Consider the following 26,359-nt stretch of genomic DNA (forward strand, 5'->3'; position numbering starts at 1 on the left):
TATGTTATTGAATCTCGAGTGACTGATCTAACATATATAATCAAAACACCAGATAGACGCAAGAAAACACAACTCTGTCATGTAAACATGCTAAAACCTTATTATGAGAGGGATTCAGTTGTGGCCTTGGTGGATGGTGTAAAGGTTGTTTCTAGAATGCCTGATGTTGATGTTGAGGAAGGCCAATTTAGACCAAATATTGTTCCATCGAAACTGAAAAACCAAAATATCCTGGAGAACCTTGAAACAAAGTTGGACCATTTACAAGTTTCACAAAAACAACAGATGAGAGAATTAATTTTAAAATTTAAAAATCTGTCCCAGATGTTCCAAACAGAACATCGATAATTACCCATGATGTTGATGTTGGGGATGCAAAACCAATCAAACAACACCCATATCGAATGAATGTGGAAAAAGTAAACCTGTTGATCAGGAAATCAAATATATGTTGGAAAATGATATTATTAGACATTCTACTTCAAATTGGAGTTCGCCCTGTGTTATTGTACCTAAACCTGATGGAACTGTTAGATTTTGCACAGATTACAGGAAAGTGAATGCTGTAACAAAGTCAGATGCTTACCCTATTCCTAGAGTGGATGATTGCATAGACAGAGTGGGAAAGGCAAAATTTCTTACAAAGATTGACCTATTAAAAGGGTACTGGTGTGTTCCATTAACAGATAGAGGAAGGGAAATTTCAGCCTTTGTAACCCCTTCTGGATTGTATGAATACAATGTTTTGCCATTTGGAATGAAAAATGCTCCGGCAACATTTCAAAGAATGATTAATTCAGTGATTCAGGGGTTAAAACATACAGATGCCTACATTGACGACTTAGTGACTGGGAATGATACTTGGGAAGATCACATCTCTGCGTTAGAAAGGTTGTTTGAAAGACTTTCCAAGGCTAACCTTACAGTTAACTTGGCTAAAAGTGAATTTGGCCATGCCACTGTGACGTATCTTGGTTATGTTGTAGGTCAAGGCAAGCAAGCTCCTGTTCAGGCAAAAGTTCAAGCAATATCTGAGTTCCCTATTCCCACAGGTACGAGGACTGTTAGAAGATTTTTGGGAATGGTTGGATATTATCGAAAATTTTGTAAAAATTTTGCTGATATTGCTCTTCCCCTAACTAATCTTCTGAAGAAGGGAGTAAAGTTTGTTTGGACAGATTCTTGTCAAGAAGCATTTAAGAAGCTGAAAGCCATTTTATGCTACGATCCTGTGCTCAGAACACCTGACTTTGAAAAGCCATTTTCATTAGCAGTAGATGCCAGTGATGAAGCTGCAGGAGCTGTGTTGTTGCAGAAGGGTGACCTTGATGATATTGACCATCCTGTAGCTTACTTTTCAAAGAAATTTAATGAGCATCAAAAGAATTATTCCACCATAGAGAAAGAATTACTGTCGCTTGTTTTAGCCTTGCAACATTTCAGTGTATATGTTTGCACCGCTCAGAAACCGTTGACTGTATATACAGATCATAACCCATTGGTGTTTCTGAGCCGAGTCAAAAACAAGAACAGAAGGCTGTTAAACTGGAGTTTAATTTTGCAAGAGTTTGATCTCATGATAACTCACATTAAAGGCAAAGATAATGTGATTGCTGATTGTCTTTCCCGATGTTAAATGGGAAACATGTATCTGTACTAATCTGATAGTCTGTAGTTGTGTAGCATGATAATTATTAACATTACTAACTGTATGCGCGGTTGAATTTTTCTTGGGAAAAATTTTTTTTTTTTTGGGAGGTCTCACCTCTCGCTTGGGGTGCGAGAGGTCCCGGGTTCAAATCCCGGACGAGCCCCCAATTTTGTCACAAACCAGCAACAAAAGAAACACACTGAGCATGATTCAGTGTTAAAAACTATTTTATTAATCACTACTTATGATAATACGTAAAATAAAAGTAAAAATGTTAGTATGTTAGAATTCAAAAATGTTAAACCTCGAACGTTAACCCCAAAACTAAACTCTTCGTGTGTGTGTGTGACAAAGTCCAAAACTCCCAGTTCCTGAATGGTTCTTAAAGTTCAGTTCCGCAAGCCATAAGGTGAAACATGAGCAAGGGCTTCTTCAACAACCACCGTTGTCTGAAGATAAGATGTAGATGTAGAAAAACTTAGAGAGAGTACATACGAAATCCAAATGTTCCACGATGGAACCCAAACGACACTTCAGTGTTTACTCGGTAGTGACTTCCTCACCCCGAAAAGCATCCGAACCGTGGTCGTCCACACACAAATACCTGTTTCCTTCTACAGGTCAGCAACAAAGTGAACTCCACCGGATTACTTCCAACTTCCATACATGGATTTCAGTGGCAAACACAGTTATTGTTTCTCATCCATCGATAGAGAAAACAAGCAGGCTGGTGTCTCTCTCCCTTCTCTCTCTCTCTCCTTCTTCTTCTGCCTTCTTCAACAACGTCATTACGTCCTTTATCTTCTATTGACGTAAGCACGCCCCACACACACATACACACACACTCTCTATCTTAAAGGGACTTTCACTGAGTCCATAACAGTTACAAAGTAATGAGAACTACAATTAACATAAATAGTCACTCCTACCTCAACTGTTCAGCACTACTCTGACTTAATTCAAATCACACATCCCAATATTCACCAAATATGAAAATACAAATCCAAACTACTAGTGACACTAGCAAATAGCAGTGCCAACATTCCACTAGTTGTCGTTGCTGCTTCTTCTGCTGCTCCTTCTGCTGCTCATCTTCCTCCATCTCTCCTTCCCTACCTAAACTTCACTCGATGTACTCTCCCTCCCTTAATCCTATATCCTTCCTTCTACTCTTCTCCTTCTGAAGTAACAATAGCCAGGTGCCAATATTTCAAAATTTTGATCAATGGTTAGGTCAGAAACATATCTGTTGCTAGGACTTTGTTGACAGTTCTCTTGGCTGAGGAACAGATGTTCTCTTAAACCTCCATTCAAAACAAGGCAGATGCAAGTTCGAGCTACTGGATGAGAAAAATGAATTTACAGATCTATTTCCAAATCTATAAAAAGCAGTCTGATAAGATCTGCAACTGGTTCCAATCGTATTCATTACATGGCATATTGCAAAATGGACAAAGAACTTTTATAAAAACAGAAAATATTTGGATGAAGTGCATCACATGCTCTTGAAAGCATGAGAGAAATTAACTCCAATTCTCTGTTGCTGCTGGAAGACCACTCAGTGTCTTAATAAAACTAAAGAGATGGATTGAGTAACTTCTGACCAATCACCTTTATATCAGTAGTGCACAAATTATGAGAAAAAAAAATTGAGGGAAAAACCAAATCAATACCTACTGAGGCACAGGTTAAATAAGGCCAAACAGTCAGCATGGATTTATTAAGGAAAGATCACACCTAACTAACTTGCTTGAATTTTTTTCAAGGTGGTAATAAGGAGGATTGATGAAAGATGTATCTTTACTATAGTGTTCATGGTTTTTCAGCATGGTATTTAGCAAAATTCCATGTGGCTCATTGGGAGAAGGCAAAAGGTAATGGTCACTGGGAGGTTTAGTGACTGAATTGCTGCATGCAGTGAGGTTCCACATGGACTATTTCTAACACTTTTGTTTATCATGATGCATATTAACAGCTTGTATTTAAATGCAGGAACCTTCATTGAGAAGATTGCCAAAAATCCTAAGTGTGGTGAATAGTGAGAAAGTTCCATGCACATTAGAATACAAGAATCAGGAGGAGTGGGTCATTTAGCCTTTTATACCTACTCAGCTATTCAATAAGATTACAGCCAACCTTTCACCATAGTGCCACTTTCTAGCATTAATCCCACATTCCTGAATTCCCTTAATGTCTAAAAATCTTGTGTCTTCAGCAACTGAGCCTCCACATCCCTCTTGTACAGCGAATTCCAAAGATTCACTGCCTTCTTTCAGAAATTTTTCTTCTCATCTGTCCCCTATGGCCAACCCCTTACTTTGAAACAGAAACCCTGGTTCTAGACACCTTAGTCAGGGGAAACACTAGGTCTACAGTAACCCTTAGTGTAGCCCCTTAGTGATTATGTATGTCTTAATGAGATTGTACTTCCAATGGCCATATCCATTTCTCCATCCTTCAATCTTCTAAACTCAAGATCACACACCCAGTCCACTTAATCTCTCATCCTACGACAGAGCCACCATCCGAGGAATCAACCTGCACTCCCTCTATTACAGGTGCATAATCCCTTCCACAGGGAGACCAGACTTGTATACAGTATTCCAAGTGTGGTCTCACTTGGGCTCTATACAAATGTTCAAGATGTCTCTATCCTTGAACTCAGATCCTCTTGCAACAAAGGGCTACAAACCATCTGCCCTCCTAATTGTTTGCTAAACATGCCTATTAGCTTCCAGTTATTTACGTACAAGGACACCCAGGTCCCTCTGAATACCAACACCTTTTCTAGAAAACAACACCTTTCATTACTTAAAAATAGTCTACCATTTCAAGTGGTTTACTTCACATTTTTCCACATTATATTGCATCTAATAAAAATAAAGACAATTGCAGATGATGGAAATCTGTAATTTTCTTTATTTTGTAGAAACAGAAAATGCTGGAATCCCTCAGCAGTTCAAGCAGCACCAGTAGAAAGAGAAACAATTTCAGGTGGAAGACCCTTCAGAGCCTTTATCAACTGCAAGCTAGGGCCCAACATTAATCTCTACAGCACCTCAGGGTCACAACCTACCAGCCCAGAAGTAACATTTATCCAGCTCCAATTTCTGCTCACCAATCTTTAATCCACATTATTATGCTACCCACAATGCCGTTGATACAAGTTTTGTTTGATAATTTCTTGCATGGCACTTTAATAAAGGCCCTCTGAATACACATCATTTGATTTACCCATTATCTACAACCTCAAATTCCCCAACAGATTTCCCTTTCATAAATCCATGTTGACTCTGCCCAATCTTCTTCTTGTTTGCCAAGTACCCTGTTATCACTTCCTCAATAACAGCTTCTAGCAATTTCCCTACTACCGAAGGCTAACTGGACTACAATTCCCCATTTTCTCTCTCTCTCTACACACACCCACACACATAGGAAGTTAGTGTGCAATTGTTCCAGGATATATGGAATGTTGGATGATAACCAATACTGCACTCACTTCTTTCAATGTCCCAGGAAACAGGTCACCACACTCTGGGGATTTAGTCGGCTTTCAGTTCTACCAAGTTTTATTATAAAGAATATTCCTTTGATCCCATTTATTCTGGGCCTGTCATCCTCCACTTGCACTGCAAGGTTTTCTGTGTCTTCTCCTGGAAGACAAATTTCTCTTCCATTGCCTTACTCCCCAGTGTAATTCCTCCTGTTTCAGTCTGTAAGGGACCCTCATTAGCTTTGGCTAATCTCTTCCTTTTAACATATCACACAAGTCCTTACAGTCTGTTTTATGTTTCTTGCAAGTTAAGTCCCCTGCTTTTCCTTTCCTTATCAATACCTTGGTGCTCCTTTGCAAAAATCTGAGATAATCACAATCCTCAGCCTTAATGCATCATTGGCAAAGTTTCTAGCAATTGCAGTATTTGCTTTTGGAAATGTAAAATGGAAGCTTTAAGTACAATCTCATGCTTTTCCAGTAATTAAAAAGCAAAAGTGTAAATGCTGCCTATCTGAAAACCAGAAAAATGTTGTTAATACACAATCACCACTGTAATTTTGTATCTCACATTTCTAGCATATTTGTTTCAATTTAATCTTTTTTCAGTTATGCACATTTACAATAAAATCAGAGTGGTAGAACCGCATAAACAACATTCTTTCGTCAATTCAGATGCAGGACATCCTGATAACCACAATTAACCAAAATTATTTTCTTGAAATTATTTCATTAAAATACTAATAATCACTTTCAAAAAGCCCAGTGACACAGGTCAAAACAAATATGATGTCCCTTTATTGATCACAGCTAGATCCAACAAAACATATTCTTAAGAAAAAAATTAGCTTTCCAAACACACTCAGAATTGGAAAGTAGTCGATAGTTTTTCATAAGCACCACAGTAATGAAACCCTAGGATTTTAGAAATGCATTCTGCTCACTACAGAATTCTCCAGGTTACTTGAAAGTAACCACAAAATGTTGTTAATACATGATCACTACTGTAATTTTGTATCTCACATTTCCAGCATACTTGTTTCAATTTAATCTTTTTTCAGTAATCTGGAGAATCTGTGGTGAGCAGAGTGCAAACAAAAAAAAATCTTGCCCTCCTCGCCATTAATTTTACTAATCCCTGAGATACAAGTTGACAGTTGTCCAAAGAAAGTCAGAATCAACCAATATTTAAGCATATTTATGAACAAGTTTGCACTAGAGGCAAAAACTCAAGCCTTTCAGTTGTAAATATTTGTCAGTGCTAAAGCAAGTTTTATTTCAATGGCCATCTTCCAATTTTCTGCAGCAATTTTGAAATGGGAAGCATCATCATGCATTAAATGACTAATGACAAAGAAAAAAATCCCTTTTTGAAAGGAAATTCTTTCCCCCAAGATTACTGTACATTTCTGGTTTAGTCATTTCTCATAATTAAAACAGCCACTGCCAAAAACTGTCTTTCATGATTCATTTCCATCATCAAAACATATTATACAGACCTAGATAGTCCAGAAATAACTTCAAATATACATTAAGGCATACTTTATTGTTCTTGGATCATTCTAAAATGCTAATTGTCTTTGCTTCCTTTGTTAACTGTTTTAGTAAATCCTCCTTTTGATAATTTCTTTCAATCTCACCTCCAATTTGAGGACAATCTCTCTTGAGACCATCTGGCTACGTTGCCCTGCTACTCCCTTCCAATTCCTTTGACAATCAGGAAAAACGCCCAAGGTTCCTTTTATCCTAGATCTGAACTCAGATTGTCATCTAGTTTTTGTTTCCAATTCCCTTCACGCCGTCTATGCGATCATCCCCCCCCCCCCAACCAAGACTCACTCATAGTTCCCCTGACTCTAGTTGCATGAAATGACTAAGCTCTTCCTGACTCCCTTAATTATGGGTTCTCCCTTTTCAAGCAATGCCCACTCTATTCCAAATCTATTCTCAATCAACCTTATCTCAGACAAAACTAACCTTTAACTGCTGTCTTTGCCAAGTGCCACCCACTCTCTGAATTCCCACTGTTCTCCAACATCCTTAAAACATACATAGCCTCCCAAATTTGTTCTAATCTTTCCCAAACTCTTTGACTGAACGTCTAATTAGACCTGTCCTCACTAAAACTGAAACGGGCTTCTCAAACTTGATGCCAAACCTACCAAGAGATGAACTGTAAATTACAAACCAATACTCTCAAAAAAAAACAAATTTCACCTTCTCTACTGCTCATTTGTGCCCAAAATCCTCATTCATGCCTTCGTTAATCCTATTATTTCAATCCTCCCTGGACAAACTTCATCGCCTTGCCAATATTTAATTTTCAGGTAAACTGTGGGATTAAAGATATGCATTTACATAGGGCACTATCAACAAGGGTGCACAAAAGAAAGGAAATAGGTTCACTGCCAAAATTACTCACTACAGGTGCCAGAGGAGATGTGCAGAGAACTTATTCCCTCAAGTCAAAGTTACATTCATGGAGAAAGAAGAGCTAACCGGCCAGATCTTGTGGGGAAATACCACCACTTCTCTGTGCAAGTACCACCAAGTGCAAAACTCCCAAGCAAACTCAGAAGCCTAAAGTTATTGGTGTTCTCATCGAGTCATACAGCAAAGAAACAGGGACAAGAGACTGCTGATGCTAGAGAAGCTGGAGCAACAAACAACCTGCTGGAGGAACTCAACAGGTTGAGCAGCATCTGTGGGAATAAAGGAACTGTTGACATTTCGAGTTGAAACCCCACAAAGAAACAGGCCTTTTTGCCCAACATGTCCTCACCAACGATCAAGTACCTATCGACATTAATCCCATTTATCAGCACCTGGTCTATAGCCTACTACACCTAGGTGATTCAAGTGCTCCTCTAGATGCTTCTTAAATGTTCTAAGAGTACCTGCCTCCATAATCTTCTCAGGCAGCACATTCCAGATTTCAGCCACTCTCTGGGTGAGAAAAATTCTTCCTCAGATGCCTTCCAAATCTCTGACTTCTCACCTTAAACCTACTAGGCCCTCTAGTCTTAGATATCCTCAACTGAAATGTTCTATCCCAGCAATTACCTGACTGACTCTTGCAGTGGATCACAAACACACCCGTCCATATGTTTTTGAATAGCACAGGCCTTTAGAAATGTTCACATTCACAGCCACACAAGGCTATCCAACTACCAAAGATTTTTTTTTCAGCAGTTTTGTGGGACCCCTAACTGATGGTATTACATCATGCAAATCCCTGCGGCCACAGAGGGCCTCATCGTTGATTATTGAACCAACTTGGAAACACACGTTTAGAACAGAAAATCTGCAAAAAGCAAGTTTTTGTTTAGTATAATAGGTCAACAGGCTGCTTATTACTGGTAGGAAACTCTGGATCATTCCTTCAGGTGGAAGGCCATTCATCCTTTTTCTTAAAATCATGAACTGGAACTTAAAGGACTTTTCATTTTGCACTCATTGTGCTGAATTCTTCAAACACAGCTCTCAACTTGCTGGAAGGCAATTGCCAAACCTGCTAGACAGGTCATGCTAGAATGAGCAAACACAGGACTTAAAAGACTTCCTCCTGGGGTAGGGGAGTTCAAAACTAGAGGACACAGGTTTAAGTTGAGAGGGGAAAGAGTTAAAAGAGTTGAGGGGCAAGTTGTCCCACACAGAGGGTGGTGGGTATATGGAATGAGCTGCCAGAGGAAGTGGTAGAGGCGGATACAATTACAATACAATTTAGACAGGTACATGAATAGGGAAAGTTTAGAGCGATATGGGCCAAATGCAGGAAAATGAAACTAGCTCAAGTAAACAACTTGGTCGGCATGGACGAGTCGGGCCGAAGGGCCTATTTCCATGCTGTACAACTGTTTGACTAACTTGCACCACTATAGTACCTGTTACCTATTCAGGATCTTCCGAGATACTTTACAACATGAAATTAATTCCAAAGTGCAATATATCTTTGTTGCTCTGTAGTTAAACCTGGCAAATAGTTTGCATAATGCAAATTGCCACAAACAGCAATCATGTACAAGAGCAGAAGGCTGCCATTGCTCCCCTCATCTTCCATCTGGACACACTGCAGCCTTCCAGAGTAAATAGCAAACTCTCCAAGTTTAGCTAATTCATTCTTTCTATCTGTACTAAAACTGCCCATTTCTGCCCTCCACCATTTTGGGTCAGTTTTTCCATTAGTATAGTGTTGCCTGCTGGGCACATCACTCAGCCTTGCAACAACACATTATACAGACAAAGCAGCTTAATGTGCTTCTAGGTGCTTCTCTAACTGTCACATTAACCCATTTGGTCTCACCCTTTGAGAGATATTCCCTTTTTTCTACCAATCCCTACTGCACCTTCTCTGTTACTGAAAAACAACTTGTTTTCTCTTTTTTTCCAGTTCTGATGAAGGGCCTCAAACCTAAAATGTTAACTGTTTCTCTTTCCACTAGTGCTGCCTGACCTGCTGAGTATTTCCAGCAATTTCTGTTGTTATTATAGAGAAATATTTCACTTAAACTCTTAATGACTCACACAATTTGACTTTGCGCTATGCACCTACAGGCAAAGTGCTACTACTGGATGACAGGCCTTTCTAACCCAAATCAGGCCAAGCACAACTTGAGCTCATCCACAATTGACCAGCAATGTAATTTCTACATTACTGAACATTACAAAACATACAACGCTTTGGCAAGTCAATCAAATAATCAAGAAAAGGCTATTCGGCACTTAGACACCACCCCTGCCCCCCAAACAAGCCTTTTTGCACCATTCAATAAGATCATGGCTGATATGCACTGCAAGTACCTGCTTCCCCTCTCCTCACCCATAATCTTAGTTTCTTTTATCAACAAAAGTTTATCATTCTGAAAGGTAAAGCAAATAACTGGCCTTGCATAAATTGTCATATGGTAAGAGTTCAAACCTCCCATTTCCCTAACTGCATTCCTGAAAAGTCTGGCTTTAGTTCTTAGGAAAGGGGACCCAGAGCCCCAATTTCCCAACCAACCACCCAAGGTAAAAACTGGACAAAAGAGCAGAATTCAAGAGCGACTTTCCTTGACATCAAGGCTACACCTAACACAAAGAAGCCCTGTTAAAACTGATCAAGGGTAAAAATCTTTACTGAAAAGAGTCTTTAGGCAAAGAAAGAGGTCCTTTGACTCAACTCATCCATGGCAACTAAGGCGTCTTCCTGAGGTAGTCCCATTTGCCTGCATCTGGCACATATCCCTCTAAATCTTTCCTATCCATGTACCTGTACAAATGTCCTTAAACGCTGTAATTGTACCTGCCTCAAAGCACTTCACTCAATATACCTACCACCCTCTGTGTGGAAAAACTTACCTCTCAGGTCCCTTTTAAATCATTCCCCTCTCACCTTAAACCTATGCCCTCTGGTTTTAGACTTCCCTATCCTGGGAAAAACATTTGACAATCCATTTTATCTATGCCCCTTATGATTTTATAAACCTCTACATGGTCACCTCTCAGCTTCTTTTGCTCCAGAGAAATGAATCCCAAATTATAGTCCCTCCAAGATCTCCAGTCCCAGCATGTCTTTGTGAATCTTCTCTGCACCCTCTCTAGCTTGTACACCCTTGTACAGCAGTAACATGACATTCCAACTCTTCTACTCAATGCCCGTTGGATGAAGGCAAGCATCCTATATGCCTTCTTCACCACCTTGTCTACCTGTGTCGATACTTTTAGGGAACTATGTACTTGCATCCCTAGGTCTCACCTGTTCTACAACAATCCCTAGGGCCCTGTCATTCACTGTGCAAACCCTGCCCTGGTTTAACTTCTCAAATTGCATCACTTTGCACTTGTCTGAGTTAAATTCCATCTGCAATTCTTTGACCCACTTCCACAGTGCACCTAGATTTCGTTATAGCCTCAAACAACCTTCTTCACTGTCCACCACATCATCAATTTGGTGTCATCCACAAACTTACCAATCATACCATCTACATTCTTATCTAAATCCTTAATATACATGACAAACAACAGGGGACCCAGCAGTGATCCCTGCAGCACACCACTGGTCACAGGCCTCCAATCCGAAAAACAGCCCTTCACAACCACCCTCTGCCTCCTTCCATCAAGCCAATTTTATATCCAATTGGCTAGCTCACCCTGGATCCCATGTGATCAAACTTTCCAGACCAGCCTATTGTGCAGTACCTTGTCAAAAGCCTTGCTAAAGTCCATATCCTGCCCTTATCAATTCTCTTGGTCACCTCTTCAAAAAAAAACTCAATCAAATTCGAGAGACAGGAGTTCCCATGCACAAAACTATGCTCAGTATCCCTAATCAGTCCTTGCCCTTCCAAATGCAGATAGATCCTGTCTCTCAGAATCCCCTCCAGTAATTTGCCCACCACTGATGTTAGGCTCACTGGCCTGTAGTTTCATGGCTGGTCTTTGCAGCCCAATATTAGCTATCCTCCAGTCTTCCAGTACCTCACCGGTGGCTCACAATGATTGGAATCATGCCTCAGAGAAAGGAAAATGGTTGCAGGTTGCTGGAGGTCAACCACTGCAACCCCAGGTCACCGTGCAGAAGTTCTTCAATGCCACTTTCGCCACCCAAACATCAGCAACCAATACATCAATAACTTTCCTTCCCTCATGTTTACTGATATTCAATGCCATCTATAACTCCTCAAACTTAAACTACACCAAGGCCAACTAAGCACCCCAACCAATTCTGAGCAGTAATTCAACACAGACAACGAGCCAAACTTGGGATGTTCCTTGCCAACATGACTTAGTTACTTGGTCTAACTCCTACTAAATAAATAACACCAAAAATGTTTGTTTTATTGGTAACAGCTGTAGAAAAGTTAAGAATGGAAGATAGAAGGCAAATACTTTTCTCTTAGTTTCAACTTTCTGACACTTTCTCATTTTTCTGCTCACTCCAAAAACAGGCAGAATCCTTTTGCACTTAGTCACTTCCTTAATCAAATTTAATTCTACCAAAAAATTGTCTCCATGAACAATTGTTCTATCATTTCCTGTTGAACTCATTATAAAAAAATTACTATTCACTTAATCATTCTTCCTCACTGGAACAAAAACTGATGACAAGTAATATAGTTCAATCTGCAGGCTTTAAAACATTGTATAAATATCTATAAATGCTAATAATTAAATGGAATTTTTTTTAACAGCTGCTCTGGATGCCGCATCTTGTGTTTTTTGCTTGCCATGTGCTTCTGCTGTGCGTCCTCATCACCTAGCCCATTGGAAGCTATTCCTTTTATTCTTTTCTTGCCTACTCTGGCTCTGAATTGGTTGTAAAAATGAATTCCTGGTTCTGAATTGGTTGTAAAGAAGTTGAAAAAAAATCTCTCCACACTTGCTGCTCCACATGCTAAGTGTTTTTTGTAATTTCATATTTTCTTATGCACAAAGATGCTCAATGGAGACACTGATGGGAAGATGGGCAGTTCAGAGGCCAGAGTTGCAGGAAAGCAAAATTATTTTGAGGACTGTAGACCTGACAGGAGGTTACAAGAGAGGGTGAGCAAGACCTCAGAAATTTGAAAAGAGAGCTGGAGTCAAAATTGTTACCAACTGCGATAAATGAAAGGGACTTTGTGCAAAGATGGACATGGGCAGAAATTTTAAGTAACTCAAGTTTTCAGAGATTGCAGGGTGGAAAACCAGTCAGGAGAGCATGAAAATAAGTAGTCCTGAGTTAACAATACTATGGTTGAAGGCTTTAACAGCAGACAAGCAGAGGCAGGGACAAAAGCCATGCAAGGTTACAGAGCATAAGTATGCAGTTTTGATGGAAGAGTTAGGGCCAGAAGCTTATCTCAAGATCATATAGAATGCCCAATTCTTTTTTTAGCACATCAAGAGAAGGTGCTTTATATACCCAACATTATTCTTGTAAAGTTGTTAGAAACAAGACAAAAATAACATGATAATTACCACATAGACACAGAAAACTTAGATTTACTGAATAACGGATAATACAAGTCTTCTCTCTTCAGGATTGATAACTATTAAGTTAATAATTATGCACAAGATGTTTGAATTGGTGCCATCTTTAAGACTGATTGGGAAGGTTTATTAAACTGATGTTAGGGGCAAAACAATAAGAGGTGACAAGGCACGAAGAACACAAGTACAAGTCGAAAGTAAAATACCACTGTTTTTACTTCAGATATCCAGTAACTAAATGCTAAATGTAGACATCAATGGTGATCTCAACATCTATTTGCACACCTAAGTGTACTGCATTAAGAAGGGAGTTAAAAGTAAACCACACTACTCTGTATCTGGAATCACAGAAGCCAGACTGGGTGACCATGGCAGATTTCCTTATCTGACACATGAGTGAACCATGTTTTTGTTTTAAACAATCTGGCAGTTTCATTGTTTCCATTTCTGATGAAAGCTTTATTTTCTATCTCCAGATATTTATTTAATTATTTGAATTTAAATTCTGCATCAATGGTCTAGACCTTCAGCTCCTGGTCCACTAAGCTACTATACGAAAATGTAATGCCAGAGTTGGTGTGGTGGTTTAATAGAAGCAGATAATACTCTGGCATTCAAAACTTCAATGTACTTGAAAGGGACAAATTGTGGGAGTATGGGGAGAGGGCAGGGAGTGAGACTCCTGCACAGAGCTGGAACAGACCCTACAAGCTAAATGGTCTCTTTGCATGCTGCAACCTGTTGTTTAGTACCTAGTTCCCGTGTATACTGGAGCAGAACTTTGACCTTAGACCAATATTAAACATTTCTCTCTAAAAGCAATAGGTCTTTAAGGAACAACCAAAAGCATCCTAAAAAAGGCAGAAGATACTATTTTTGCAAAGTAATATTATAATTTTGAGATATTCAAAGCTCCTTGATTTCCAAACAAAAATAGATCTTATTGACAACACTTAAGGCACTGCCTGTAAAAGACCCTCAAAGACCAGAAGAGGGGATATATATTTCAAATTAACCAATGGAACACCAGCTCCTGTTCCCAACCAACTTCCTACATGACCTCATGCAGCTAAATCAGTCTCGAAGTTTAGATGAAGTTTTTGGTACATTGCCTTCAGAGAAAATGCCTACTAATTTCAAGCAATGAAATTCAGGAACGGCAATAATTTGGAAAACAATTACCAACAACTGGACAGCAGAAATTTAGAATTAGTGGGTATATCTTCAAAAAACAAAACAATTGCCAAAATGGAAAGGGTGTCTTTAAAACACAGATTGCCAATTTTCAATTATGATCTATCATATAAAAATACCATTAACCATTATCCAAAATGTGAAAATATGTTTAATATAAAGAATACCTTAAATCACAGAACATAGCGTTTACCTGGTTATAGATTTTTGATAATGGCAGGAAAATCTGCCTCTTGCAAAATTATTTCAAATAAAATTGATAGACCAGAAACAAGTTTTTTAAATTTTTTTAAAATTTTTAGTTACAGCGTGTTAACAGGCCCTTCCGGCCCGACGAGTCTGCGCCGCCCATTTTAAACCCAAATTAACCTACCCGTACGTCTTTGCAATGTGGGAGGAAACCGGAGCACCTGGAGGAAACCCGCGCAGACACAGGAGAACGTACAAACTCCTTACAGACAGCAACGGAAATCGAACCCCGATCGCTGGCGCTGTAATAGCGTCGCGCTAACCGCTACGCTACCGTGCCGCCCCCTATGCTACCGTGCCGCCTGCACCTGAAGTTGCAGTACCTGAAGGGGTAAGTACCCCTACCTGCCAAAACAAAAGTCACAGACAACTAGAAGACACAACATTGAAAGCATGCAATAATCTGAAACCTAGAACATACTTAACAACTAGGAGAGATAAAGCAAAACAGTAAAAACCTTCAAAATGATAATTAAAACATATTTGCATGGGATTTCAAAATCAAACAAGCTTTTCCAATTACCCAAGGAAAAATTAATGTAGTTGGGAGTAATACGAGCAACATGACATCTGATTAATAATGAGAATATAAAAGAAAGAAACGTCAGACATGTTGTACGCATCAGTACTTACAGCAGTGTATCTGCCATTTATTCCCTTAAGGAAGGCAAAATTGAATCAGGAATGGATACTTAATTAAAATTAACATAAGTAACAATAATGAAGAAAATAATGACTCAAAGGAGACAAGTCCACTGGACAAGATAGTTTGCAACCCATGTTTCCAAAGGAAAGTACAAGAACATTGCTGATGCCCTGAAGTTAATTTCTTATTTTCAGGGAACTACAAATGGAAATTGCACAAGTTAAGGTGGAGGATGGGAAGGCAGGGCTATCCAAGGAATTTTAGTCTAGTTCACCTCACATTCATTGGCAGGTCTATAATCCGTAATTAATAACTGAACATCTTGAAATTTTTCAGCTGTACAGACGTAGTCAACATGGATCTATAATGAGCAGATCATGCCTGACACACCCAAAAGAATTACACCAGCCCTCCCCCCAAAGAAATTACAAAAATGGTGCAAGGGAATGTCTATGGAGATGATTTACATATACTTCCATCAGACATTTGATGAGATCCCTGGTAAGCAACTATTAACAGAAGCTTAAGTCAATTTATTAACTACGCTGGGATACTGACTGAGCAACAGAAGACAGGGGAATAGAAATACCCTACTTGGTAGGATATGGCTATTGGTGTCCCACAAAGATCTGCACAACTGGGAAGTGCTTAGCAATGAAACCTTCCTACACTCTGCAATGACAGGTCAATTACTGCCTCATTTAACTCTCTAATACAAGGTCAGCAATTCTGCTTCTTTCTTCGCAGATGCTGCTGCATGCCCAGCTGAGTACCTCCAGCATTTTCTGATCTCATTTCAGATATTCAGCTACCACAGTTTTTCATCAGGTGATAGTCAGATCAGATCATGACACTGCATACATACATACATAACATTGATCATAATCTGTTACAAAGTGCTCTGATCATTAAAGCTACCAATTTTTTATCCTGTAGAGACTAGTTACCATGAAAGTTTTGTATGAACATACAACTTACGTGCAAGAGTAGGCACTTGGCCCCTCAGGTCTGTTACACTTTTTAGCATGATCACGATTGATTAGATTGTAACCTCAACTCCGCAGTGACCTTTCATCCCTTACTTATTATGAATCCATCCACCTCCCACTTAAAATATTTAAAGACAATTCTTCCATTGCTCTTTGAGGAAGAGTTCCAAAGGTTCATAAACTTATTAAGAAATTTCACTTCACCTGTCTTAAATGGGCGGCCCCTTATTTTGAAAGTGACCCCTAATTCTAGATTCTCCCACAAGAGAAAACATCCTCCCTTAGGATCTTGTGAATTTCAATCAATTCCCTTCCCTCTGCTAAATGCCAATGGATACAAGAGTTGCCTGCAAGTGTTCTAATATCTTCTTGAAAATCTAGTAAAATTGTGCATTTCAGAGTGAGAGCGGAAAACAGCATTGTTACAATCATCAATATAAATCTCTGTTCTCTCACCTTTGTTTTTGGCCTCCCACAGGACAAGCCTAAGGAACAGCACCTCATTTTTTAACGAGGCACATTAGAACCTTCCAGACCCATTGTTAAGGTAAACAATTTCAGACAATGAGAATCTGCATTCCAAATTCTGAACATTCAGTTTTTCGTTCCTTCAAGTAATATCAGATAATTATCCCACATCTTCCAGTTATACCGACTCCACACTGAGTTTTTATATCCTTATTTATCCTATTACCATCTTCTTTCACTTTATATTGTCATCCCATGTCATTTAATCTTTCCTGCCTCTCCATCTACGCTGTCCAAGGATGTAAATTCAGTAGAGTAGGAGTCAAGAGCAAGTATTAAAATTGGGTGGAGCATTACTGGGACAACTTTTAATCATAACTAATGACTAGACTTCAGAACCAGTTGCTTTAAATCAATTTTTCTAGACAGTATCAACAGGGTATAGCCAACACTGAACAAAACTGCAACGTAATACAAGATGATATTAGAACACTTGCAGGTTGTGTTGCACTTTAACACTGATAAATGTGACATGATACACTTTGGTAGGAAAAAATAAACACCACCTGCACTTTAGAAAATAAGAAACTAAACTGGTAAAAGAGGAAAGAGATCTATGAACTTGGCTAAAAATAAATTAATTAAAAGAAGAATCGTAGGTCAGCGAGGGAACAGTAACTGCTATTGCAGCTCTGGCATTTAGTCACAAGTGGACAAGATTCCAACAGTAGCCAAGTTACATTAAACTTAAATAAACTCCAATGAGACTGCACTTAGTGTACCGTGCACAATCCTAGTCTGTACTCGGACACTAGAGAAAGTGTGAAGTATTTACAAGGATTGTATCATAACAGATTGTAACTACTGGAAAAGATTGAACATGTAGAGCTTTTTCCTTTCTAAATAAAGAAGTTAGCTGAAAGAGATCTTTAAAATTATGAATCAGTTGGAAAGGACAAGCGTGGAGTGAATAGTGCAGATATTGTAGTGAAAGGAGTGGCAAGGCCACTGCCTGCTCCTCACGAAGCTTTTCGAAAATAGCATACTCACCCAGATTTTCAGCATCAAATTACATTGAAGGGCAAGCTGCTGCAATTTCTACTTTATAGATACCCACAATGTACACTTCAAAAGGATTGGGAAATTGTCCATTTCAGCATGTGCATATGATAAACAGCATGAGAAATTTTAATTATAACCAAACAACCTCTCTGACACTCAATTAACATCAACAAATTTTATTAATTCTTCTTAAACTTTTCTATTATTTACCATTATTTCTTATTCTCTCTCTTTCCCTTAATTCAATCATTACTTCTCTTTAGTTTGCTTCCTTACATGATTTGGTATTGAACTAACAAATTCAGTTTAGTATTCCTTGTTCAAACTCTGCCTAAATCGGTATGGATTCTTCAATCTGACTGCCTCAAGGAGATGCACAGAATCTTCCTCAACCCAGTTCCCAGATCCCATGGAGAAGGCACCACGGCAAGACCCAGTGCAAAAATCCAAAATGTCTGTGGTCTGTAGTAGGCTGAATATGCTATGCAATTCTATGTAGTTACTAATCCAATGATAAATTTCCTGTATGAGACAATTTTACAGGAATTCAGAAAGAATGCAGGGCTTTATAGATGTAAAGTTCACTTGTAACGGTAAAGGGCAGGGTACATTATTTATGCTGCAAGATCTTTCCTCATTCCTTTCTTATCAGTAAATTATCTAAAAATCACTACTTCTGCAGCATGTCCCTGCAATCTGTGAAAAAGTACATGAAATTGAAATAAACACATTTTTGAACCTCACTTTAATAGTAGCTGCACTGTTCATCTATGTAATGGTGTTATTTTGATAGGAAGTTAGAAAATTTGTTTTACAACACTGAGAAAAATGTTGAACTTTAACCATAATGAACCTGGTATTCTGGGTCTGCCATCTACCAGAGAGATGGAATAGTGGGAATTTGATCATTATTTTGAAATAATTTGAATTCAGACGGTAGGAGAAAAAGAAAACAAGTAAAACTGCATTAAATTTAAATCTTAAATTATACAGGTGAAGTAAACCGTAAAATACTGCAGGCTCAAGGATCAGTGCGAGGGCGTCAGCCATTTTCAATCTACTTGGATGACGGGATCAATTGGATTATATCTAAATTGGTTGATAACACAAATATAGGTAGGAAAAATATTTTTAGGAAAACAAAGCTTCTGAAGAGAGACAAAAAGTGGTTGCGTTAGCTGGCGGGAGTACAGGTCCTCCTCAGGTTATGAACGCCTGACTTATGTACAGCCCGTACATAGGAACAAACGTTTGGGAGACTGGCAGTGTGGACTCGTCTGCAGCCCTGCAGCAGCCAGCATCTTCTGCTGGGTGGGCACTCCATATGCCACCACTTTTATAACTAGTGAACTGTTTGGGTTACGAATGGAACCCTGCTGTAACCTGGGGAGAACCTGTATAATGCTCCAAAATGTGAGAATATCCACACTAGTGGTGGGAATAATTTTTTTTAAATGATGCAAGACATTTAATGCTGGAGTTCAGTAATATATGGGTCTCCTCATATTAGAAACACAAGGTTAGCATCCAGATACAGGAAGTAATTAGAGTTAGGATTATGGGATGCTGAACTTTCCTGCAAGAGGTATGAGGTATAAAAGTTTTGTTGCAATTATACAGGGCTTGGGTAAGGCCACAACTGCTCTACAGTCTTGTTCTCCTTACTGAAGGAAGGATATCATTTCCTTAGAATCAATGCAGTGAGGGTCACTAGATTGATGCATGGGAAGAGGGTTTTGCCTCAAGAGGAAACAACTAACACTCAGAAGAACAAGAGACGATCTCATTGAAGCATACAAATATTCTTGAGGGAGCTTGACAAGGTCGATGCTGCAAATTCCTCTGATGGAGAGGCAAAGTAGGGGAAACAGTCTTCAGGTAAAAGGAAGACCAGTTAAAACTGAGATGAGAATCAATCCTTCCCAGCAATCCCACAGGGTTGTAAAATTTTAGAATTCTCTACTCTTCTCTTGGTCATTAAGTATATTCAAAGCTGAAATGGACACATTATTGGACTGGGTTGAATTAGGCAGGATAATGGAGTTGATATTAAAGATGAGTAAGCATTTATGGAAAGAGAAAGTTTCTCTTTCCACATATGCTGCTTAATGCTGGCTGTTTCCAGTATCTGTGTTTTTTCTTATTGTCAAGGGTTGTACAGCCTACTGCTTTTTGTTCTTATGCTTTCTATGATCCATGTCTCAAAATACAGTAAAAATAAATTTCAAGACGTTTTGTAAATCTTCACACTAAATGTTCAGAAATTACAAAATCTGACCACTTCCTTTACAGAACTGATTTTTGACTTCTCAAATCAGATGGTTAAAAATGTTGATGTTTCAAAGTTGTCTTTGTGACGTACATTTCATTGACAATATTTAATCACCTCACACATATGAAGTTATGCAAGACTCAAATATTTCAATAGAAAAGAAAAACATCCAACTTCTATTCAATCTCCACTAAATAGAAAACATTTATCTTCATTTGTAAATATTTTGTTTTCTTTTCATAACTAACCACAATATCAATCTCTGAGAGCAGGCAAGTTTCTTTTCTACAGACATCCTGAAACAAAGTAGCTCTTCTCACTTTCAGAGATTTTAAAAAAAGACATCTTCATTGCCTTCTGAAAAAGATGGCAACTTCAGGCACACTCTTGAACACAATGAAAAATGGAATCCTTTGCTTATAAGAAAACCAATATTCACTTCTACCTATATACTATTCTTACCATTAATAGGGATTTACTACAATAACTGTTGAAAATCTTCTGTGAATTATTATTTTACAAGGTTTTCACTTTGACACACAAATATTATGAGTTAACAAGAAGCTTCAAAGACAACTCTAAGATGCTATTACTAATCAGATATCCAGCTACTGCCACCTTAAGAAATCCTCCTTTAGAACAAAAGGCAAAATAGAAAGTAGAAAACCCATCACTAGTTAGATTCAAGTCTCCTGGTGTACTCTCTGGATGTTGAAATCCAGTGAAGTCTACAAAGTTTCAGAACTTAATTATACACAGTTCCTATCTCCTCACAGAAGAAGCGTTCTTCCTTAATATGTCTTCAGTTCTGTTCCATAAACATGCAAGTTTCATAGTCCCTGTAATTAATAAAATTGCATTGCTGTCCCCCATATTTCCCACATTCCAAGTCAAGCATCCAAAGCCAATGCCTTCTCCATCTGATACAAACAGACCACATACAAGAACATTTGAATTTACTTATTCCATTCTTTTGATTACTTTTACCTTCACCTCAATTTTCTCATTCTTCCATTTCCTGCTCATGCCCTCTCTCCCTTCTCCATTTCAACATTCCCTTTAATCTCTTCTCAGTGCTCCTCCTGCTTATTCATTCCACCATTCTATTTTCTATTCCCCTGTCACCTTCCTCTTTCAGGTCATTTGATTTCCCAGTTTACATCCACTCCCCTTCTAATTCACCAATATTTACCCCACATCAATCCTAACTACATCTGTAAGCTCTTCCAATGCTTCAATTGATTGGTTTGATCTACATTACAAATGAGCCATGACAGCCAGAAGATTCCCCTTTGTAGAAAGTTGTCAAATTTCTGTCAAACCGATAATAACAACAATGGGTTTGAGAATGCTTGGGCAAACGAGGAACTGGTTAAAGTCAGCCTTCCTCTTTAACATTCAGAAGTGTTAAGTGACCAGGTGAGGTCAAGACAAGCACAGTTCTGTTGCTTGCTGATATTATCTAGATTTTCTCAGGATTTAACCTAAACATTAACTAGTTAAAAATAAACCTAAAGTTATCCCAGTTACCCCACTCTTACACATCCCTTTCGTTGAACACATGACAGTCCCCTTCTGTATTCCCCTCCCCCGTGTTCCTCGTCCTCTTCAATCCAGTCTCCCTCTTCAATCCAGTCTCCCTCTGTCTACTTCCATTATTTCTTCCCCTCTACCCCCCTAACCTCGCCCATTCTTCCCCCCATCACTTCTCTCTCCAATCCTTCCACGCTCCGCCGTCTCCCCTGAGCATCCTCGCCGCTCTCTCTCTCTCTCTGTCAGCCTTGGCAAGCCCCCTTTTGCCTCCTTGTCTCTCCGCCCTCCTCTTCTCCCACCCACCCCTCCTCCCCTCCCCCTTCCATTCACTCTCCCTCCTCTCCCATCCTTCTGCATCCCCCGTTTCCCTGTCGGGGCGGCGGTTGGTGGGCATCCGCTCACGGTCACTGGGCCGGGCCGGACGCCTCTCGCAGTCACTCACCAGATCGGAAAAACGCGGCGATATCGGCGTCTCCGGCCGCGTCCTCCGCCCCCTCTGCGCAGCTCATGGCGATGGCGGCGGCCTCCCTCTTCCTCTTCCTCCTCGGACTGCCCGGTTACAATCCTCCCCGTTGCGTCGCCGATCCCGATCCCGAGGCCGAGCCCGAGCCCGGCCGGCAGCCGCCAACTCCCGCAGCGGAGAAAGAGGAAGAGAGGGAGGGAGCGAGCAGCGATCGCCGCCACCTCTACCAGCTCTCCTCCATCTTGGAACCGTGAGTCACCCGTCCGCCAAACATCGGGAAACATCGGCAACTTCCGGCACTTCCAACAGCGCTCGCCAAGGTCAGCGCTCCGCCAGCAGGAGGGAGCCGGGCAGCGGCTGAAGGAGCACCGCACGCCGCCACACCCTTGTGCAAAGGTGCACCGAGGAGCCAAAAAAAAGACGAAGTCCCAACACAGATTCACCTTCTCGGAGTGTTTGGAAAGATGCAGACTTCTCGCAGGTATGTGACATGCAGATGCTGAAAGCGATGCCCCTCGTCCATTACCGATTCCGATCAAACGAATTGCAAGCAAAAAGTGAGACGTGCGCGAATTGAAATAATCACAGTCACACGGGCATTGCAAACAGAAAGACAAATTATACGGATCATTGTGCTGGAAATACAAATTATTTACAGATTGACGTATTCCGAATGCGTAAAACCACGGGCATGCGGATTATAAAGCAAAGGAATATATTAACGGAAACAAATATATGTGACTGGATAGACCTGTATTCACAATGACCAAAGTTGTTAGAAAATCAAAATTACGCAAAACAATAAGAGCTGAATAGGTGTAATTAGAGTCTGAGTAGAGTGGTTTGAAAGAGGGCGCTGGTGTTGGTTTGCATATCCTGCCAGTAGATTTGGAGGATTTTTTGGAGATCGCATTGGTGCTCTGAAATGCCTACTGCATGTCGTTCTAATGGCTTTTCTGAGGTCAAAAAAAGCTGTGGTTCGTGGTGTTCCTGGAATTGTTGCGCTGTAAGGATCATGTCTGTGAGTGGAGTTGGTGCTTGGCATATGAAATCTATTAATTTGATATTACAAATATGTAGACCTTAGAGCATTGTGAATGTAATGAAAGTCACGCGCTGTTTTTGTATTTCTTGGATCTATTTTTATGACTAAAGTTTATTTTTTGAAATTAAAAAGTGTTCACTGTGCCTCCAAGTGGATGGAATCCACAGATTTGTAAAGCGGCTTTGATCATGGGAGGAGACTGCTCAGGAAGATCATGAGGATGACCTTTCCTGTGGCAAACAACAGTGACTTCTCTGTGTAGTTATCACAAATGGATATGTCTCCTTTCTTGAAATGGACCTGATTACAACTTGCCTGAGGGCCCGCGGCATGTGCTTTACCAGACGAGAGAGATAAAGTTGTAGATTTGTGACTGAACTTCCTCTCTGCCAAATTTTAGAACTTCAGCAGGTTTGTTTTAATGAAGGAAGGAAAATTTGAAGGGACTTTATGCATTTCAAAGATTGTATGAAATGGTTACCTCAATGATCTGTCAGATCTAACAATGGTTTAGTTATACAGACAATCCTCACAATTGCACCGTATCCTGTTCCATCTCCCCAGACCCTTCCTCATCGCCCAACCTGCACATTTCATAACAGTGGATAACCTGGAATTGATGGGAACAAACATTTTAATGAATGTAATTTTGTTGACCATTTCAGTGAAAGGAAACTTAAAGTTACATAATTCTATCAACAACTCTCCCTCATGTGCTTTCCCTGAGTGATGACTTTCTAATTTGTTTTGCTGGTCCACCCCTTCCATGTATTGTCTCCCCACTGCAGCGGAGTTGGTAGAAGGCTTCTCCCTTCCAGTGGCTGGAACAGCAGATGGCTATGATGAATAATTTTTAACTCTGATCCCAGGTGGGCTGGCTGGTCATTGTAACATCTCTGATCAGTGACAGTCTTGGGCTGCCGACTGTGAGATTATGAAAGACCTTCACCAGGGAATTAATGATGCGAGGAAGTAGTGACATAGTCGACACAGTGAGTGAGGGTAGCATTTTTTAACTTCATGATCCCACTGGCACTCTCCCAGGACGTGGCATTCAGCTTGCTATCTGCAGCCATCACTCCGTCCAGATCTCCCACAACACCAGTGATCCCTGATGGTAAGAATGCACTTCCCAGATGACATCCCTGCTAGAACAGCTGGTTTGCTCCTAGCTGGCAGCAAACCATTCCCAGGCTGAATCTCTTGCTCCTGGGGTGTAGCAGTCTGCTCCCAAGGAGCCAATTTCAGCTCCTAGATGCCAAGCAAAGCTCCAATTGGAGCAGATCAAGGCTCCACTGAAACCTTCCTAACTGGAAGCAAACACTGACTCCACCAACTGTTGAACTATCAGCTGGCATTGAGATGCCCCCCACTTCTGGCCTGGAAAGTATATATCCCTTGCTCCATAAAGGTCTTAAAGATTCCAGAAGGACTCCTCCTTTCTCTTTGTCATCTCTCATAGGCTGTTTAACTGTTCAGACAATACATCAAGCATATCAGCATATACTGCAACACCATTCCCAATTACGTTCCTCTATTGTGGTATCTGAGATTTCCAGATCAGAACCAGTATAACCTTGAGTTCCAGGGAGCTGGCATGCTAGCTTCATTGAAGCTCTATTGTAATAGGTGCCTTCCTATGTCGGGTGTACCTGCATGTGAAACTTTGACCTCTAATCAACCTATTCTCGCAAGGGTAACTGGGGGAAAAACTGCAGATGTTGGGAAATCTGAGATGCAAACAGAAAACACTGGAAGTACTCAACAGGTTAGGCAGCATCTCTGGAAAGAGAAACAGTTAATAAGGACCTCTTGTCAGAACTGGGATTTTGAGAAGACAAGTTAGTGTTATCTTTTCTGCAGCTAAAGACTAACTTGATTTTTGACTTTCCCATTTCTGATAAAGAATCTTTGCCCTGAAATGTTAACTCTGCTTCTCTTTCTACAAATGCTACCTGACCAGCCTAGTGTTTCCAACACTTTCTGGTTTTCTTTCTGTTCCTCCAAGGTTATGGTATCCATGCTGGCATTTGTATGCAGAGGAATGCAATGGCCTCTTCTCCCTACTTGCTGAATCTTCCTTCTCCTCTCAGGATGGTGGTTAGGCTTTGCAGGTGATGTTGCCTCTGGCCTTGCAATGATATCAAAATGAATGCCCACTTGATATGTGCACATTCATAGACTGACGATCCTTCGGTGTAAGGAGAAGTGGCATTGAAAAGTAGCAGTTTGATATATGAAGGCCTTCTTCACTTGTGATATCCTCTGCTGGGGAAAAATGATGACTTGGGGAAATCTTATTTCAATAAGGAGGAATCCTCCTTCAGCTATTGAGACTTTGAGTCTGGAGGGATTCCTCTCTCCGTTGTTGAGAGAGCCTGTAGTTTCTCACTACCTGATCCTGCAAGACAAAAGGGAAAGCTTAGATCAAAGTTTTATCACAACATTACTGCAGTTGATCAGTTGGTGTGTGTTGCAGGGTGTGTGTGTTGTGAAGAAAAGGTGAGGCTGTTTTAGGAGTATATGTTGAGTCAGGGTTGTCATTGCAATAGCTGTGTTGTGGCGGTGTGTTGCTGCTTAACAATCGCAATAAATTTAGAAGGATCAGAATACTCACTGTGACAAAATGAATGAGCTCATGGACTTTTTCCCTGCAATGTCTCCAGGTCCTGAATGATTCAATCCACTGTGTAATTTCTCTGCCCACCTTCTGCCAGAGGGGCTTCCTTCCTTTTCTGATAGCCCTTCTGGCACCTTTGATGCAGATCACATTCTGGCACTAGAGAATGATATCTTTTTATCCATATCAGTGAAATGTGTGGCTTGCTCCCTTTAAATGTGACCAAGCCAAGCAGCTATTTATCCACGGTGTACCACTGACACTTCCAGCAAAGTCATAGAGTCATACAGCATAGAAACAGGCCCTTCAGCCCACCATGTCTACGCCGACCATCAAGAACCTTTCTACACCAAACCCATTTACCGCACTTTGTTTGCAGCATACTACGCCTCGCCGATTCAAGTGCTCATCCAGATGCTTCTTAAATATTCTGACAGTACCTGCCTCCACCTCCTTTTCAGGCAGTGTCTTCCAGATTTCAACCACCCTCTGGGTGAAAAAATTCTTCCTCAGATCCCCTTTAAACCTTTCACTCCTCACCTTAACCCTATCCCTATGGTTTAGACAAATCTGCCATGGGGAAAAGTTTCTTATTAGCTTCCCTATCTATGCCTCTCATAATTTTGTATTCCTCTGTCAGGTCCCCCTCAGCCTCATCCAATCCAATTAAAACAAACCCCAATTCATCATTTTTCTCCAGCTGAGGAAATCACAAGTGAAG

General features: G+C 40.1%; 2 protein-coding genes across 2 annotated transcripts in view; one reads left to right on the top strand and one right to left on the bottom strand.

The window, feature by feature from the left end:
* LOC127570999 (uncharacterized) overlaps nt 1-26,359 on the bottom strand; it is a 112,395-nt gene that overhangs the window by 68,697 nt on the left and 17,339 nt on the right. Inside the window, exon 2 of the mRNA XM_052016971.1 lies at nt 21,953-22,608. Within this exon, the coding sequence (XP_051872931.1) occupies nt 21,953-22,608 (656 nt within the window). The remainder of the gene's footprint in view (nt 1-21,952; nt 22,609-26,359) is intronic.
* The window catches only part of LOC127570318 (leukocyte elastase inhibitor-like), a 35,551-nt gene continuing 31,503 nt past the window's right edge, over nt 22,312-26,359 (top strand). Inside the window, exon 1 of the mRNA XM_052015761.1 lies at nt 22,312-22,454. The gene's annotated coding sequence lies outside the window, so the exon portion shown is untranslated. The remainder of the gene's footprint in view (nt 22,455-26,359) is intronic.

Source organism: Pristis pectinata, chromosome 5, assembly GCF_009764475.1.
Source record: "Pristis pectinata isolate sPriPec2 chromosome 5, sPriPec2.1.pri, whole genome shotgun sequence".
NCBI classification, from domain to species: domain Eukaryota; kingdom Metazoa; phylum Chordata; class Chondrichthyes; order Rhinopristiformes; family Pristidae; genus Pristis; species Pristis pectinata.